Raw genomic sequence first — 16,789 nt, forward strand, 5'->3', positions numbered from 1 at the left:
GTGCCACCCACTCTCCCCTGGCATTTATCAAGCAACCACGCACTCACACGTCGCCTCCTTTGACCGGAAGAGTGTTGAGTTTCCAGGCACTTGCGCTTCTGCTTTTACCAAGTCCTGTGGCTCCTCCAGCTCATTGCCCCTTTTCAAGGTGGAACTTGGGAAGGAGAAACGAGTCCAGCAGTCCCATTGTGTTCATTTCAAAGATGTAGGTTCATGGGACCCAGGTTTGTCTGCAGAGAGAGCCCTGACCTGATGAGGTAAGCACTCATTGGCATCTAGAGACTCTTGAACCGAATGAAACTAAAAGAAATACATTGGCTCAAACTAAGTAAAAATCATATGATAGCCTAGTGAAAGTGTAGAGATTCTGGGTCCACAGAAGTTCCCTATATACCACTTTGGCTGTTTTGGTTACAGAAAGCCTCATAAAAGGTAACTCAAACCAGTCACAGACTGTGTTTTATGATTTTTAGACTAATTACATAACTGAAAATTCCAGAGGGAGATCAGGCATGGTTTGATCAGGGTGCTAACTCAGTTTTTCAGCATTTCTCTTGGTCTGTGTTTCTCTATAGCATTAGCTTTGTCCTCAGGCTGGCTTTTCTTGTGATGGCAAAATAACTGCCAATTTTCCAGTCATTAAACCTGTATTCCCCATTGTCCAAAACCCGAATCTTTTCTTACCCCTAGTACTCAACAAAAATTCCAATGCTTCACTTTGATTAAACCCCACCGAGCCAATCACTGCAGCCCAGAGGTTTTCTTAAGCCTATCTAATCCTACTCAGGAGTTGTAGGTGGGAGAGATCCTGCCCCCACCCCCCACCTCTGGCAGCCACTTCTTGCAGGGAGAGAGGGCAAAATGGGAATCCACCCCAGTGTCCCTATGTCCCCCCAAACCAGTGTTTCTTCTTAACAATCTTCAAAGAGTGTAAATGCCCTGGTAAACCTCCACTCTGAGACCTGAAACTTTTGTCTAGAACCCACAGGGGTGGATGTGTTTTCTACGCCCGAGGGCCCCTGCCTACAAGAGTTCCATTGTTGGCTATTGGAAAACACACAGCCACACCCCTCCCACTCCACCCCCTTCCAGGAAGGGAACCAGCTTTCAGAATTAGTCATGCTGTCAGCGTCCCACACAACGAGCCCATTGACTCCAAAGGGCAGCCCAGCAGATGGACTGCTGATATTATCCCAGTGGTACAGATGGGGAAACTGAGGCCCGGGAAGGCAGACTTGCTTGCCTAATGTCACATAAGGAGAAAGTGGCTGTGCTAGGATTGGAACCCAGGCTGTCAGGCTCTGAGCCCTTCCCTTTCTGTCTGTAGGCCTACTGTGTGCTCCCAAAAAGCTGTGGCCAAATTAAGGAGGTGGCATGTCTGATTCATCTGTGGCGGGGCCTGGGATATATAGTAACTCTCAACAATGGTGTTCATTAGTCCGGGCATGGAGGCTCACGCCTGTAATTCCAGCACTTTGGGAGGCCGAGGCGAGTGGATCACCTGAGGTCAGGAGTTCGAGACCAGCCTGGCCAACATGGAGAAACCCCATCTCTACTAAAAATACAAAAAAATTGCACTTTAGGAGGCTGAGGAGGGGAGATCACCTGAGGTGATCACCTGAGAAACCCCGTCTCTACTAAAAATACAAAATTAGCCAGGCGTGGTAGTGCATGCCTGTAATCCCAACTACTTGGGAGGCCGAGGCAGGAGAATCACCTGAACCCGGGAGGCGGAGATTGCAGTGAGCTGAGATAACGCCATTGCACTCCAGCCTGGGCAACAGGAGCGAAATTCCGTCTCAAAAAAAAAAAAAAAAAAAAAAAGAATGGCGTTCATTCATCCACTCATTAAAAACTTCCTGAGCACCTACTATGTGCCAGACCCTGGGCTCAGTGCTGGGGAAACAGCAGTGGGTGGAATGGTCAAGATCTCTCCATCGTGGTGGAGCTGAGATTCCAGAGGAGAGAGAGACAATAGGCCTCACCAGTATGAATTATATAGTTTGTCAGGAGGCCGTATGCGTTCGTGTCAGGGAAGAACATACAGAACAGGATGGGGAGGGGCAGTGGTGGCTTCCAGATGGAAAAGATGGTTTTAAATTGAGAAGCCAAGGAAAGCCTCCTTGAGAAGGTGATATTTGAGCAGAACCCCAAGAAAGAGGAGGAGAGAGGCACTCACGTGCACATCTCAGGGGTGAGTGAGTCCTGCAGGGGCTGGATGGGGCCTGGTGCATTGGACGAGCCACAGGGAGGCTGGTGTGGCTGGAGCTGAGCGAGGGGCTGGGGAGAAGAGACGATGAGGTCAGAGAGGTGACGGGGACCAGATGGTGGGGGACTTATGGGGCTAGTGAGGACTTCGCTTTTGCCTGGAGCGAGGTGCGCCCAGGACAGGGCTCTGAGCCAGGTGGGCCCTGATGGGACTCAGGTGGTCCCAGGCTCCCTTTGGCTGCAGGGGGGAACAGACTGCGGTGGGGCAGGGACCAGAGCAGGGAGGCCAAGGAGGAGGCTCTGGGACGTCCAAGCTGGAGGGGACAAAGGCTGGGCCAGGGTAAGGGCAGTGGGAGGGGAGAAGTGGATGGTTCTGGAAATATTCTCTGGGGTCTTATCCCTTCTTCAAACCCTGCTGACTGTTCCTGGGGCCCTCAAGTTTACGTGGGCCCCTGGTTTTGGTTTTGTTTTTGTTTTTTGAGATGGAGTCTTGCTCTGTCGCCCAGGCTGGAGTGCAGTGGCGCGATCTCAGCTCACTGCAACCTCTGCCTGCCGGGTTCAAGCTATTCTCCTGCCTCAGCCTCCAGAGTAGCCGGGATTACAGGCATCCACCACTATGCCTGGCTAATTTTTATATTTTTAGTAGAGACGGGGTTTCACCATGTTGGTCCGACTGGTCTTGAACTCCTGACCTCATGATCCGCCTGGCTCAGCCTCCCAAAGTGCTAGGATTACAGGCGTGAGCCACCACGCCCGGCCGCCCCTGTTGTTTTTAGTACTCCGTGCACTCCCTGCAATCACACAGGGTGTGTGTGCAGCCAGACGTGGGGTGGAATCCTGACTGCCCGTTAATTAAGTGGGTGACTTTCCGCTAAGCAACTAAGCCCGGGTGCCGCAGTTTCCCTAAGTGGAAGAATAACTCTCCGCAGGCAGTTAAGTCCTGCAGCCACAAGCCCCCGGATTATTGGTTGAGAATAGAGAGACAGTCAGCAATTGTAGGTAAATGACTCAGGCCCGAGCAGGGGTGTGGTGCTGGCGCAGGCTGAGTGCGGCACTGCCTTCTTGGATACCAGGGTGCAGGGGGAAGGGGATGTGGAGATGGGTCCCGGCTGCCAGCAGGCTGCTGGGTCAGTGCCTCCCCGCAGCTGAGGGTGCCAGCCAGGCTCTTAGAACTGCAGACTCATGGTCCTGCCTCTGCAGCCAGGAGGGAGCCTGCCAGCCCCAGCACCAGCCTCAGAGCCTTGGGGCTCCCACCGTTAGGGGGCCGGGGCTGGGTGGCCAGGAGGAGTTAAGTCACCCACAGCCAGGAAGGGGCAGAGCTGGGACCCAAGGGGCTGTGAACGGTGAACTGATCCAGGAGGAAGGAGAAGGAAGACATTGTGGGAGGGCCAACAAGAACACAGGCAAAGGAAAAATATATAGACAGTAAAAGGAAAAATATATATAGATAAAATATTCAATATATAAACTATAGTAATATACATAAATATAGAGTTTCTTAAGTTCATTTAAATTCTGTTTCCTTAACTGTTAGTTTACCCGGTTCTAAATTTACTTTTCCTTCCACTTTTTTCGGTGTTGTTTTTTATCTTGTGATTTATTATTTTGTGTTAACTTTAATATTATATTTTTAAGGGCTGGGCGCAATGGCTCACGCTTGTAATCCTAGCACTTTGGGAGGACCAGGCGGGCGGATCACTTGAGGTCAGGAGTTCGAGACTAGCCTGGCCAACATGGTGAAACCCCATCTCTACTAAAAAATTACAAAAAATTAGCCGGGTGTGGTGGTGGGCACCTGTAATCCCAGCTACTCAGAGGCTGAGACAGGAGAATTACTTGAACCTGGGAGGCGGAGGTTGCACAGTGAGCCAAGATCTCACCACTGCACTGCAGCCTGGGTGACAGAGCAAGACACTGTCTTGAAAAAATATATTGTTTAATTGATTTTTTTTCCCCAACTTTTGAGATTTTCGACTATAGAAAAGTCATGTAACCCGTACAATCCACTCAAATACCCTTCACATAGCTTCCTCAATTCTTAGTATTTTGCCTGATTCGCTTTATCTCTTTATATCTATGTAATTTTCTTCTGAGTTTCTGTGTCTCACTTTTCCTGTCCCTATTTACTTGTCCAGGCATTTTCAAAAGACTCAGTCTTCTCTGTTGTTGGTTCAAAAGACTCAGTCTTCTCTGTTGTTGGTTGACCAATACATAAATATTTAGCCTTTTTCTGGAGGGAGATCACAAAACAGGACAGAGCTCTTCCTGAATCCTTCAGGCGGAGTCGCCCTCTCTTCCTGGTCTGTGGAGGACAGTCCTGGGGCCTTTGCTGTGTCAACCACGCCCCGAGGCACCCCAGAAGCTGCGTCTGTCGGGTCTGTGCTGTAATCATGGCCTTGAAGGTGGAAGGCAGGTCTGAGATGGGAGGTGACAGGAGCAGGTCTGGGCCGGAGCAACCGCAAGCCCCCGTCTCCTTCTCTCCCTCCCTCCCTCCCTCCCTCCATCAAACCAGGCAGAGCTGGGGCCTGGGGCACCCCAGGGAGACAGACCTGCCACCTCAGCAATGGCTTCCAGGTGGGAATGGGGGTCTTTTAGTCCAGACTTTTCCAGAGATGCTGGAAACACAGCTTGTCCTGCTGTTTAAATGTTCGCAATTATTAATTTTTGCAATGCTTTGTAAAAACTAAAGGTACAATAGTTGGGTTCCACCCTGGGACCGCCAGTTTGCAATCCTTCTCTTAGGGACTGAGTCAGGCTGGAGGGGGGCGGGCTGCAGGGCTCCCACTTGAACCAGAAGTCCCTGTCCCAGATGTCTAGCTCCAAATGTGTTCCCTGCCCTTTCCTGCTTCCCTGTAGTTCCTGCCCGCACCCAGGACCCCCAGCCATCTGCCCAAGACCTCCCCACCCCCACCACGCCGCCCCCACTCCCCACATGATGGGGAAGCTGGCCAAGACATTCATTCCTCCACACCCCCTGCCCCCATCAGCAGCTCCACCCTCAGCACCCCCACCTCAGCTCCTGCAAGGCCTCCGTGGATGGGGGGTGGCGGTGGAGAACGCCTTTCTTTTATAATTGTTTTAAACCTACTTTTATTTTTATTTTTGTAGAGACAAGATCTCTCTATGTTGCCCAGGCTGGTCTTGAACTCCTGGACTCAAAGGATCCTCCAGCCTCGGCCCCCCAGAGTGCTGGGATTACAGGCGTGAGCCATGGTGCCCAGCCTGGTAATTAACAGATACTTCGTGACCACCCACTATGCACCAGGCCCTGTTCTATAATTCAGATGAAAATCCCTGAGAGGAGCTGACGTGCTAGCAGGGGAGGCAGATAGCACCACACACACACACACAAAAAGCAAACAGAAGTCAAAAGGTCATAGAGAGGTCAGGGGGTAGGTGCAATGGTGGTCGGGGAAGGCCACTTGAACCTCATGGCTTTGAGCTGTCCAGATGCGGGAGAAAAGAGAGCCAGGCAAGGGAATAGGCATTGCAAGGGCTCTTGGCCAGAAACATGCCTGGAGTGATCCAGGAACGGCAAGGAGGCCCAGGTGGCCAGAGCAGAGTGAGTGACAACAGGGGTTAGGGGGAACCCTGAACCTCCCCTGAGTTTGCCTAGTCTGTAAGATGGGGGGCTCCAACCGGTGGCCCCAGGGCCTTATCCAACCACTGGATATTTTTCATTCTGTCTACAAAGTGTTAAGAAAACGAAGTTACCAACATTTAAAAATCAGGGCCGGGTGCAGTGGCTTGCACCTGTAATCCCTGCGCTTCGGGAAGCCAAGGTGGGAGGATCACTTGAGACCCAGAGTTCAAGACCAGGTTGGGCAACATAGCGAGACCCCCGTCTCTAAAAAAATTAAAAAATTAGCCAGGTGTGGTGACGTGCATTTGTAGTCCCAGCTACAGGGGAGGCTGAGGTGGGAGAATCACTTAAGCCCAGGAGTTGGAGGCTGCAGTGAGCCATGATTGGACCACTACACTCCAGCTTGGGCAACAGAGCAAGAACTCACCTTTTAAAAAAAAAATCAGGAAGGCCGGGCTCGGTGGCTCATGCCTGTAATCCCAGCATTTTGGGAGGCTGAGGCAGGCGGATCACTTGAGGTCAGGAGTTGGAAACCAGCCTGGCCAGCACGGTGAAACCCCGTCTGTACTAAATATACAAAAATTAGCCGGGTGTGGTGGCACACACCTGTAATCCCACCTACTCGGGAGGCTGAGGCACGAGAATTGCTTGAAACTGGAAGGCGGAGGTTGCAGTGAGCTGAGATCGTGCCACTGCACTTCAGCCTGGGTGACAAGAGCAAAATTCCATCTCAAAAAAAAAAAAAAAAAAACCAGGAGATTTCATCATAAAAATCTCCATTTCTAGCTTCTGTGGGTGAGTGATGACGTCAGAGCAGCACAGAGGCAGGTGTCAGGGAGCCTGTGGACTCTTGGCCACTGTGTCACCTCACATGGCTCCTGGAAGCCAGGCGGACAGTGATATGTCCACAGCCACACCATCCCCATGGTGTGGGCCAGTGCCCACTCTTCTCCCACAGGTGCTGAGACCACAGCGCTGTTCCACAAAGCCCCAGGAAGCCACATTACCCTGTCCACCGGCCTCTCTAGCCCCATCTTGTCCAGGAAGTGGGACCTTGGCGTATCGCTGTGACCACACCTCCCAGCCGGTCAGCCTGGCCGCTCAGGCTCTACCTGCAAAGGCAAGGCCCCACCCAACCAGCACCCCTCTCATGGCTGGGGGTGCCTCCAGGCTGCCCTCTCTAGGGCCAGGAGCCTGCAGAAACGCTCCCAGCCTTAAATAAAGAGCAACGAAATTATTGAAACAAGATCAATAAAAGTTTGAATCAGGGATGGTATAACATGTTCTGGCTTTGATTCTGTGCTTTAATTCAGCGTTCCTGAAAAACTTACGATGTCAGAAACTATCTGTAGGTTTGGTTTTTTTCATTTTGCAAGAATTCCCAGGATGCGGAGAAATCACAGCCACTCACAGCCTTAACAGGTTCTTTGGGCCCAAATGATTCCAAAAGCAAAACGAGAGAAACTTTTTCAAATATGTTTATTATGTATATTATATACAATATATTAATAAAACATATTACCTACGGGCATTTAAAACATAACTGAAGTCAGATTGGCCCGGAAGACTCACTCCAAAGGAGACCTAATCCCCAATAGGGTGCAAGTGACTGCACAAACTCTACTCCTCACAGCCCTTCCTAAGGATCTCAGTGTGCTCATCACACTGGGGTCTCAGAGTCCTTCTGACCATAAACCCAAGCCCCAGCCCCAGCCCAACACACACTTGGAAGCAGCATGTTCACGTCCAGCCTAGGAAGAATTTATGGTTGACCTGGATTGGGTAAAAACCGTAAACGTCTGTACCTCAGAATGTAAGATCATGGTGTTTAAAACTACAGAACATTCAGAGGTTGTCAGAAGGCTCTAATTGCTGGTCCCCCAGGTTGAAACCAGCCCTTAGGTTGAAAATTTGACCTGCAAATTTTTTTTTAAATCTGAACCAAATTTTTTAAATTAAACCTCTTTAAGGTAGTACATTTTCAAGATGCAAAATTCAAAAAATATGAGGGCACGTGATGATGAGTGAGTCTCACTTCCACCCCATCCTCCAGCCTCCCAGTTTCCCTCTCCAGAAGCCATGGGTATGGATGCCAATCTCCAAAAATATTTTATTCATTACAAGTATATACATATGCATTATTTTACCGCTCACAAATGGTAGCACACTGCACGGTTTCCCAACACCTTGTTTTTTTTTTTTTCCCTTAGCAAGCTGTCTGGGAAATACTTCTGTATCTAACCACGGACAGGGGTGCCTCCAAGATTTTTAGACAACAGTTCTCCAGTTCACCCCGTTCCGCTGAAGGGCAGAGCACCCCCCGCCCTTCCCAGCCACCCTGTACACGACCCTGCTTGCTCTCGGATGCCTGCAGTTCCCAGGCTTCCCAGCAGAGGGAGACACCATTCCACTCCCAAGACCACCAAGGGGTCGTCCCAGACACAAGCTTCAAGGGTCTAGGGAAGAGACGCTATCCGCCCAGAAACAAAGACCCCCTTAGCTATACTGAGTTGGCCTCCGGGCCTCCCCTTCCTGTTTCTATCTCCTCCTGGACCTGTTGCTTAGAGCCCTACCCCGAGGTCCGCCTGCCCGGCTTCCTTATGGGAACTGGCCCCGCCTTAACAGTGGTAGGAGGGAGCCTTATCCTTGTCTAGGGCCTGGGCTTGACAACTTGCCCCAGGGAACCACATAGAGAAAGGGTGTAGCGCTGGGCGAACATTCCCCTCCCCCATCCCTCAGCGATGACAAGTGGGGGGTCCTTCTCTCTGCCCCCAGCAGGCCAGTTTCCGGAAGAGCCTTGACCCAAACCCCCTTTTCCTGTCCTGTGCTCCACACTCCCAGCAGCTGCTTCTCCCTGGCCAGGCCCTGCAGCCCTCCTCCCCGCCCCCACGGTGGTGTTGGGGTCGCCTGGAGTCCAGCTGGTGTCCAGGGCAGAGCTACCCCTTTCCTGGCCCTACCCCTCCCCGTGACCCCAATCCTCCGCCAACCGCTCAAAGGATCCTTGTTCTCCATCCAGCCCCCAGACAAAAGTCCCTCTGTCTAAGAAGGCGGAATTGAGGGGAGGGGGCACCCCCAACTGGGACCATGGGGGAGCCTGCACAGACCCCATCCGGAAGGAATGCCTGGAGGAGGAGCAGGAGACAGGGGAGGAAAGGGGGAGGGAGGCTTGTACAGTGCAGGGGGCCTTATGTGGACTAGGAGGCAGCCGCCCCCACCAGCGCCCACTCTGTAGACCCAGGCGTCTGGCTCCCAGCACCCACGGAAAGAGCCTGGCTAGGAAACTGCAGCCTGGTGCCTGGGAGACAGTTCTCATTCTCCCCAGGGCAGGGAGCAGGTTATGACCAGGACTAAGGTCCCAGAGTCCCCACTCTGACCCCTCCCTGCTGTTCCAGCCACTCCCTCATATCCACCCCTGCCCCATCTCCTGACTTTGGTCAGGCTAGCATCTTCTGCTGATCCTGAAATTGTACCAGCAGCAAGATGTGGCCTGGAAGGGGACTTTAAGTTCCCCACAACTGCCAGCAATCCTTCCACCAGGCAAAACACATCATCTAAGGAAAAGAAGTGAGGTCGGAACACCAACGCGTCATCTCACTGCATGGCCCTGGAGGCTCTGCCGTTTAAAGACCCCAGAACCTTCCCCATTCAAGGTCCTCTCCTGGGCACAGGAGATTGGAGAAAGCTCCTCCCTTAATTCCAGGGACCGAGTTCCAGCCCATCCAATTCTCCGTCTCACCTGAGGCTGTTGTGGCCCTGGTGACCCCAGGGAGCAACCTGCCGCCCATGGCTGGGGAGGGGGTGAAGCTGTCTCTTTAAGAGCAGGAATGGAGCCCCTGGGCCTTAGGGCATCTGACTTGTTTTCTACCTGCCCAGGTTTGCTTAGGGCGTGGCAGCTTCGGATAAAGGCAGGACTCCGCCTGGCAGCCCGATTTCTCCCGGAACCTCTGCTCAGCCTGGTGAACCACACAGGTGAGCAGCTGGGGCCCCTTCCTCCAAGCCCTCCTTGTCTCTGCCCCTAAATTAGGAGGTATCTACCTGCCCCCTGACCCTGCCCCATAGAAGCTTTTATGTTAAAGCGCCTAAAATCTTGTGAAATGCTTTTCTGGAGCCAGGAGATAAGAGAAAGTCCCTTCCCCTAATGTCCCTTTCCCAACCATTCTCCTCTCAGGGACTTGTTGAACCAGCTGAGGTGAGGGCAGGACTGATAAGTGTGGTTGGGGTGTCTGAAAGACTAGTGTCTGCATGGATTAGGGATATCTGGGTTGGGGATATCTGGGTGGAGGAGAGGGGGTGCCTGGGTAGGTAGGGGTATCTAAGTGGACCAGGGGTGCGTAGATGGACTGGGGACATCTGGGTGGATGAGGAATGCTGGGTGGACTCGGGGTGTCCAGACATTGAGGGATCTGGATTCTGGAGACCTCCAGGAAAAAAGGATGGAGCTGCTGGGGGAAGCTTTAAATGGGGAGTTGCTTGGGAGATTTCAGGAGCACACAGCGGGCAGGATCTTTCTACCCACCCCTGAACATGAGACCATTCTCCCATGGTATGGAGGAATAGAGGGGATAGCAGAGGGCAGGTGGGGGAAACAGTCCTCAGGCCGGCCTTGGGACCTCATGGCCAGGAAGGATGAGAGCAGGTAGACAGAGCATCAGCTGCAGGGCTGCCTTCCTCTCTAACCTGCTCACCAACCACATCAGTTCTGGAGCAGCCCATAGCCTCTTCAGACAACAGCCTGAATGGGGAATGTGAGGGCAGACCCAGCTCCCGGCTCCCTGCAGCCTCCGGAAGCATGGGACTGGACGTTGTTTTGCAGAGGCTGGGGCGAGGAGGATACCATCTGTCAGTCTTGGCTGGATGACATCATGGGAAGGGGGTAGAGTGGGGCCTTGCAGGCCAGAGGTGGCTTGGAGGAGCCCCTGGAAAGAGGCTTAAGGGGTGAGACTCAACAGCCATGGCGACAGAGCATAGGGCTTTAAGATGAATTTGCAGGGGTTACAGGATTACAACTGCAATGTGGGCTAATAATAGTGCCCCCTGCATTAAGCTGCAGAGATTGAGCGAGTAAGTGGGAAGCTGAGAAAATGCCCCCATGGGGTAGACACTCAATAAGCATCTGCTGTTATTACCAGGACTCGTATGGTCATGGGTGACAGCTTCAGACCACAGGCAGTCCACTTACAACCTGTGCCCCTATCCACCATGCCATCCTGCCCACCCACCCACGCCAGCTCCCCCAACCCCCAACACTTTTGGGGATCCTAAACACTTCCTGGGCCTCAGTAATGCTCCCCAAAGCCTCAGGCTTTCTTCCCGCAAAAAAAAAAAAAAAAAAAAAAGGAAAACAAATGGATGCTCCAACTAAAATTGTGAGTTCAGCATGTGGAATTAACTGGGAAGCTGAGAGGATTCCCAGGCCCTGGGGTGCGCAGGCAGAGGGAGGAGTCTGTGCCAACCTGCAGGGACCACCCGCACCGTTGGTCGCGGGCACCACCCTCTCTCAGCATTTTTGCTGTTCGTGAAATGAGGACATAGTGGATGACGTTGGGGATTGCTGGGGGGTTAAGTGAGTGAGAACACGGCAAGGTCAGTGTGCACTCCAGGGCAAGGTGGAGGAAGTGCCAGCTCTCGCTATCAAAATTATAACTAGGCCGGGCGTGGTGGCTCACACCTGTAATCCCAGCACTGAGGGAGGCTGGGGTGGGTGGATCACCTGAGGTCAGGAGTTGGAGACCAGCCTGGCCAACACAGTGAAACACTGTCTCTACCAAAAATGCAAAAATTAGCCGAGACTGGTGGCACACGCCTGTAGTCTCAGCTACTCAGGAGGCTGAGGCAGGAGAATCACTTGAACCCAGGAGGCAGAGGTTGCAGTGAGCTGAGATTACGCCATTGCACTCCAGCCTGGGCGACAGAGTGAAACTCCGCCTCAAAAAAAAAAAAAAAAAGAAAAACAATTATGATAACTATGCACTCAGCATTTGGGCAGGGACAGGGCAGGGGAGGGCATGCTCGGAGGCCAGGGCTTGGTGCAGCCTTGCAGGCTGGTGAGAGGGCAGGACTGATGCCAGGTCAGGAAGGAGAGAGAAACGAGTTCCTTATGCTGAGCAGGTCTACCTGGGAAAGAGAAAGTGTTTGCTGTCACCAGGAACTCTGCTGGGCCTAGGGTAGGGTCAGGGGCTGGGCTGGGGACCCCGGCTAGGCAGGGCCAGGGCTGGGACTGGGAAGGGCATGGGTGTGGGATGAGGGGCAGGAGGTTCGGGGGAACAGAGATGGAGCTAGGGCTGCAGCCAGGAGGTAGAGTCCCCCTCTACCCCCAGTTCCAGCCTCAAGTCAATTCCTCCACACACCGCCCCACCCCAAGCAGCTTGAAGAACCTGCTCAGTCCTCAGCCTGAAGTCTGCAATGTCCTGGCAGGGCCGGGCAGGCTCTGAGCGGTCTACGGAGACACTCCTGGGAAGCGGGCCTCCTGCCGCCTGGCTCCCAATGTCCCGCTTCCCCAAACACCCCAAGGCCCTGACAGTCTCTAGTTAGGAGCAGCTGCTGGGGAGCCAGGCCTGGCTTAAATCCTACTTCCTGGCTAGAGCACCTAGTTTCACCTCTCAGAGCCTCAGTCTCCCCATCTGTCCAGTGAGGACAACGGCGGGCAGTGGCGCCCTCGTTTGGTTGCGGGGCGATTCCCAGAAAGCCTGAAGTCCATGTCCAGTGAGTTATTATGGCTCCTCCCGCCTCAGGCCCGAGTTTCACCCAGTCCCCACTCCACGGTGCAGCTGCGGCTTATCTCGCAGCCCAGCGAGATGCCAGCCTTCCTGCCCCGGGTGAGCTGCGCACCCTGCCTGGGGAGCAGGGGAGGAGGGTTGGGGAGCCACAGGCACAGGGCCAGCCTCCCGGTGGCTCTGCTAAGGCCGGACCTCCCGCCACCCCTCTAGGCCAGCGCTCTGACATGCAGAAGGTGACCCTGGGCCTGCTTGTGTTCCTGGCAGGTGAGTACCCATCCCCCGTCTGCCTTTTCCTCTGGATCCCCTGGATGCGGGGATCCAGGCTCTGTCTCTCTCTTGTGCTTTTCTACCTCCCCGGGAAGGTGGTAAATGTTAGAACAGCATCACCCTGAGGGTAAGAAAAGTCAAACTAGTGATAACCAGGGATACACGAGAAGAGCTGGCTCACACAGCTGGAAAGTCACCGTCTTCCCCATTCTCTCGATCTCTTCTTTTTTTTGGCTTTTGTTTTTGTTTTTGTTTTTTGTTTTTTGTTTTTGAAAGGGAGTCTCTGTTGCTCAGGCTGGAGTGCAATGGCGCAATCACAGTTCACTACAGCCTTGAACTCCTGGGGTCAAGCGATCCTACTCTCTTAGCCTCCTACACAGCTAGAATTCCAGGCACACGCCACCATGCCCAGTGCATTTTTAAATTTTTTGCAGAGACGAGGTCTCACTGTGTTGCCCAAGCTGGTCTCAAACTCCTGGCTGAGTTTGATCCTCCCACCTCAGCCTTCCAAAGTGCTGGGATTACAGGCATGAGCCACACTGCACTGGCCTTGATTGACTATTAAACAGAAATAACGGAAGCTAGAGAAGATGATGAAATGACACCTTCAAAGCACTGAAAGAAGATAACTGCCCGGCCAGTTCTCTAAAAACTTCAAGTAGAAGGCTCGGCTCAGTGCGACTGCATCTTTAACTTCCAAACACTTTTCCCTTTTGTCTTTTCTTTTTTTTTTTTTTCGGAGACAGAGTCTCGCTCTGTTGCCCAGGCTGGAGTGCAGTGGCATGATCTCGGCTCACTGCAACCTCCACCTCCCAGGTTCAAGCGATTCTCCGGCCTCAGCCTCCCAAGTAGCTGGCATTACAGGCGTGTGCTGCCATGCCTGGCTAACTTTTGTATTTTTAGAAGAGACAAGGTTTCACCATATTGGCCAGGCTGGTCTCGAACTCCTGACCTCAAGTGATCCTCCTGCCTCGGCCTTCCAAAGTGTTGGGATTACAGGCCTAAGCCACTGTGCCCAGCCCCCTTTTTACTTTTTCACTGCAGCCTTGACCTCCCAGGCTCAAGAGATCCTTCCACGTCAGCCTACCAAAGCTCTGGGATTACAGACACAGTTTTTATCCATTACATAGGGCAAGACCAGTATTCCCTGCAGGGTAGTGATCTAAAATTACATTTTCAATAAAGTCTATTTAAGTGTATAATACTGAGTCATTTTCAATGATGTGCAAACACCAGACCAGGTGGGTGTGGACATGGTGGAAGCGGGAGGATGGGCTTTGAGCATGAACGGACTTGGGGAAACAGGAATCTGGGAACTGAAACCATCTGTCGTCTTGACCAGAAAAGTCCCCCGCTGCTGCAGGAGGCATGGATTAACCACGTGTCTGGAAACATGAGACCAAACAGTGGCTAAAAACCTCCTAGATTAGAACCCATTTCAGGTGGCAGAATGCTGGCGTGACTCGGAGGTGTGGGGCTGAGTGGGCGAGTCCACATTTCCACGTTGGGATATGAGGGGATGAGGTGGCTGCTCAGTGACAGGACCCCTGTCCCGCAGGAGACCCTTTCCCAAGGCCCCTGAAACTCCCCGGGCCCTGCCCAAGGGCTTGGCTGAGGCCGGCATCACCATCTCCCCTCCTTCCCCTCTTCTCCCACCAGGCTTGCCTGTCCTGGACGCCAATGACCTAGAAGGTGAGTCAGACTGGACTCTTTCACCCGTCACACCCCCAAATTCTCCCCTGGGTGGGGAAGGCCTGCATCCTGGCTGTAATCCTGGATTCATGATCTTTTTTCTTTCCTTGCAGATAAAAACAGTCCTTTCTACTATGGTGAGAGCCCGTGCCCCCACTCCCCTCCCCACAACCCCACATACTGCTTGGTGCCAAGGGTTCCCATACAGGGTTGGGGCCTGACGTGAGCGTCACAGGACAAAGATACGAAGGGACTAGGATGGGGTTACTGAACATGCCACACAGTGGATTAAAGGAACTAGAGGCAGCAACCTGGCCTTTGGGAAGGTTCTATTCCAGCAAGATAGACACACGCAGGAGGTGAGGACAGTTTGCAAGAAGCCATTGGTTGGTTCAGATCAACTGCTGGGAGAAGTGTTGACTTGAGAAAACTTTCTGGAGGTGGTGAGCTATTCGATCAAAACCCTCATCTGGCCTCCAGGTTCCAACGACCTGCTCCCTACTCCCCGCTCTGCCCTCACCTCTCCACGCTCCTCACTCCTTCTGCTCCAAGCCTCTCAGACACAGCAGACATACTGCCAGCCTCAGACCTCTGCACCTGCGGGTTCCTCTGCCTGGAACACTTCCTTCCATAGAACCACATGGCTCCCTCCCTTCCCTCTGCTCAAATGCAGCCCCCTGAGAGGCCTTCCCTGACAACTCCCTCTAAAAGAGCTGCCCTCTGACTTTTTTTTTGTTTTAGAGACAGCATCTCACACTGTTGCCCAGCTGGAGTGCTGTGGTGTAATCATAGCTCACCGCAGCCTCAAACTCCTGGTCTCAAGCGATCCTCCTGCCTCAACCTCCTGAATAGCTGGGACTGCAGGCATACACCACCATGCCTGGCTAATTTTTGTATACTTTGTAGAGATGGGTTCTCACTATGTTGCTCAGGCTGGTCTAGAACTCCTGAACTCCTGAAGTCCCAAAGCACTGGGATTATATTAGGTTGGTTCAAAAGTAATTGTGGTTTTTGCAACTGCTTTTAATGGCAAAAATGCATTTTTTTTTTGAGGCAGAATTTTGCTCTTTCACCCAGAGTGTGACTGGCTGGAGTGCAGTGGTGCAATCTTGGCTCACTGCAACCTGTGCCTCCCAGGTTCAAATGATTCTCCAGCCTCAGCCTGCTGAGTAGCTGGGATTACAGGCGCCTGCCACCATGCCTGGCTAATTTTTGTATTTTTAGTAAAGACGGGGTTTCACCATGTTGGCCAGGCTGGTCTGGAACTCCTGACCTCAGGTGATCCGCCCACCTCGGCCTCCCAAAGTGCTGGGATATCAGGCGTGAGCCACCATGTCTAGCCAAAAACGCAATCACTTTTGCTCCAACCTAATAGGTGTCAGCCACTATGCCCAGCCCGCCCTCTGACTTTCCATCTCCCACCCCACTTATTTTTCTTCAAACCACTTATCTCTGCCTGACCCTGCACGACAGATCGTGTTTGCTGGTGTGTGAACCAGAATGTGAGCACCTGGGATTTTGTCTGTTTTCTTATGGCGGTGTCCCCAGCACCCTGTGCATCCTAGGTGCTCCATATATATTTGTCAAGAGAATGGGGGGACAGATGGAGAGGACACAGGCTGGCACTGAGGTCCCCTCCACTTTCCTCCTAGACTGGCACAGCCTCCAGGTTGGCGGGCTCATCTGCGCTGGGGTTCTGTGCGCCATGGGCATCATCATCGTCATGAGTGAGTGGAGGAGCTCGGGGGAGCAGGCGGGCCGGGGCTGGGGCTCCCCTCCCCTGACCACTCAGCTCTCCCCAACAGGTGCAAAATGCAAATGCAAGTTTGGCCAGAAGTCCGGGTAAGATACTGTGCCGGCATGCCCGCCTCAGGCTGACTGGACGCTTTTCAGGGTGAAAGGGCTAACTCTCCCAGCAGGAGAGGCCTCGGGGCTCTGCCCTTTAGAGTTCCTGCCGCTAAGATTTCTAGGTTTATTGTTTCTAGCTGGTAATCCCCAGGGGGCCCCAAATCCTGAAATGCTTTGGCCCCTGGGATTGCACAACCCCCCAAATGGAAAGGCAGCCAGGAAGACATGTCTGGGCAGGCTAAGAACCCTCTATCCGGAGGGAGAGGGCAAATGGGGGCGGACACCAATCTCACCACTTTTGTCTCCTTAGTCACCATCCAGGGGAGACTCCACCTCTCATCACCCCAGGTAAGATGGGGCAGCATGGGGCTCAGGGGAACACGGAAGTGGTGTGTGTGTGTGTGTGTGTGTGTGTGTGTGTGTGTGTGTGTATGCACACTGGAAAGAAAAGAACTCAATCCACCCTCACAAACGG

At 53.0% G+C, this 16,789-nt stretch overlaps 1 protein-coding gene across 6 annotated transcripts in view; it reads left to right on the forward strand.

The window, feature by feature from the left end:
• FXYD3 (FXYD domain containing ion transport regulator 3) overlaps positions 1 to 16,789 on the forward strand; it is a 32,460-nt gene that overhangs the window by 15,434 nt on the left and 237 nt on the right. Inside the window, exons 1-8 of one of the 6 annotated variants that reach the window (XM_016935663.4) lie at positions 8,915 to 9,360; positions 9,665 to 9,760; positions 10,605 to 10,726; positions 12,718 to 12,771; positions 14,434 to 14,466; positions 14,580 to 14,603; positions 16,119 to 16,308; positions 16,625 to 16,662. In XM_016935663.4, the coding sequence (XP_016791152.1) occupies positions 12,732 to 12,771; positions 14,434 to 14,466; positions 14,580 to 14,603; positions 16,119 to 16,308; positions 16,625 to 16,662 (325 nt within the window). In that variant the 5' untranslated portion in view covers positions 8,915 to 9,360; positions 9,665 to 9,760; positions 10,605 to 10,726; positions 12,718 to 12,731. Of the gene's footprint in view, positions 1 to 8,914; positions 9,361 to 9,664; positions 9,761 to 10,604; positions 10,727 to 11,834; positions 11,956 to 12,717; positions 12,772 to 14,433; positions 14,467 to 14,579; positions 14,604 to 16,118; positions 16,309 to 16,624; positions 16,663 to 16,789 lie in introns of those variants that run through there. The other 5 variants (XM_009435290.5, XM_001158229.7, XM_009435291.5 and 2 more) reach the window with 5 other exon arrangements.

The sequence above is a fragment of the Pan troglodytes genome, chromosome 20, assembly GCF_028858775.2.
Source record: "Pan troglodytes isolate AG18354 chromosome 20, NHGRI_mPanTro3-v2.0_pri, whole genome shotgun sequence".
NCBI lineage: Eukaryota > Metazoa > Chordata > Mammalia > Primates > Hominidae > Pan > Pan troglodytes.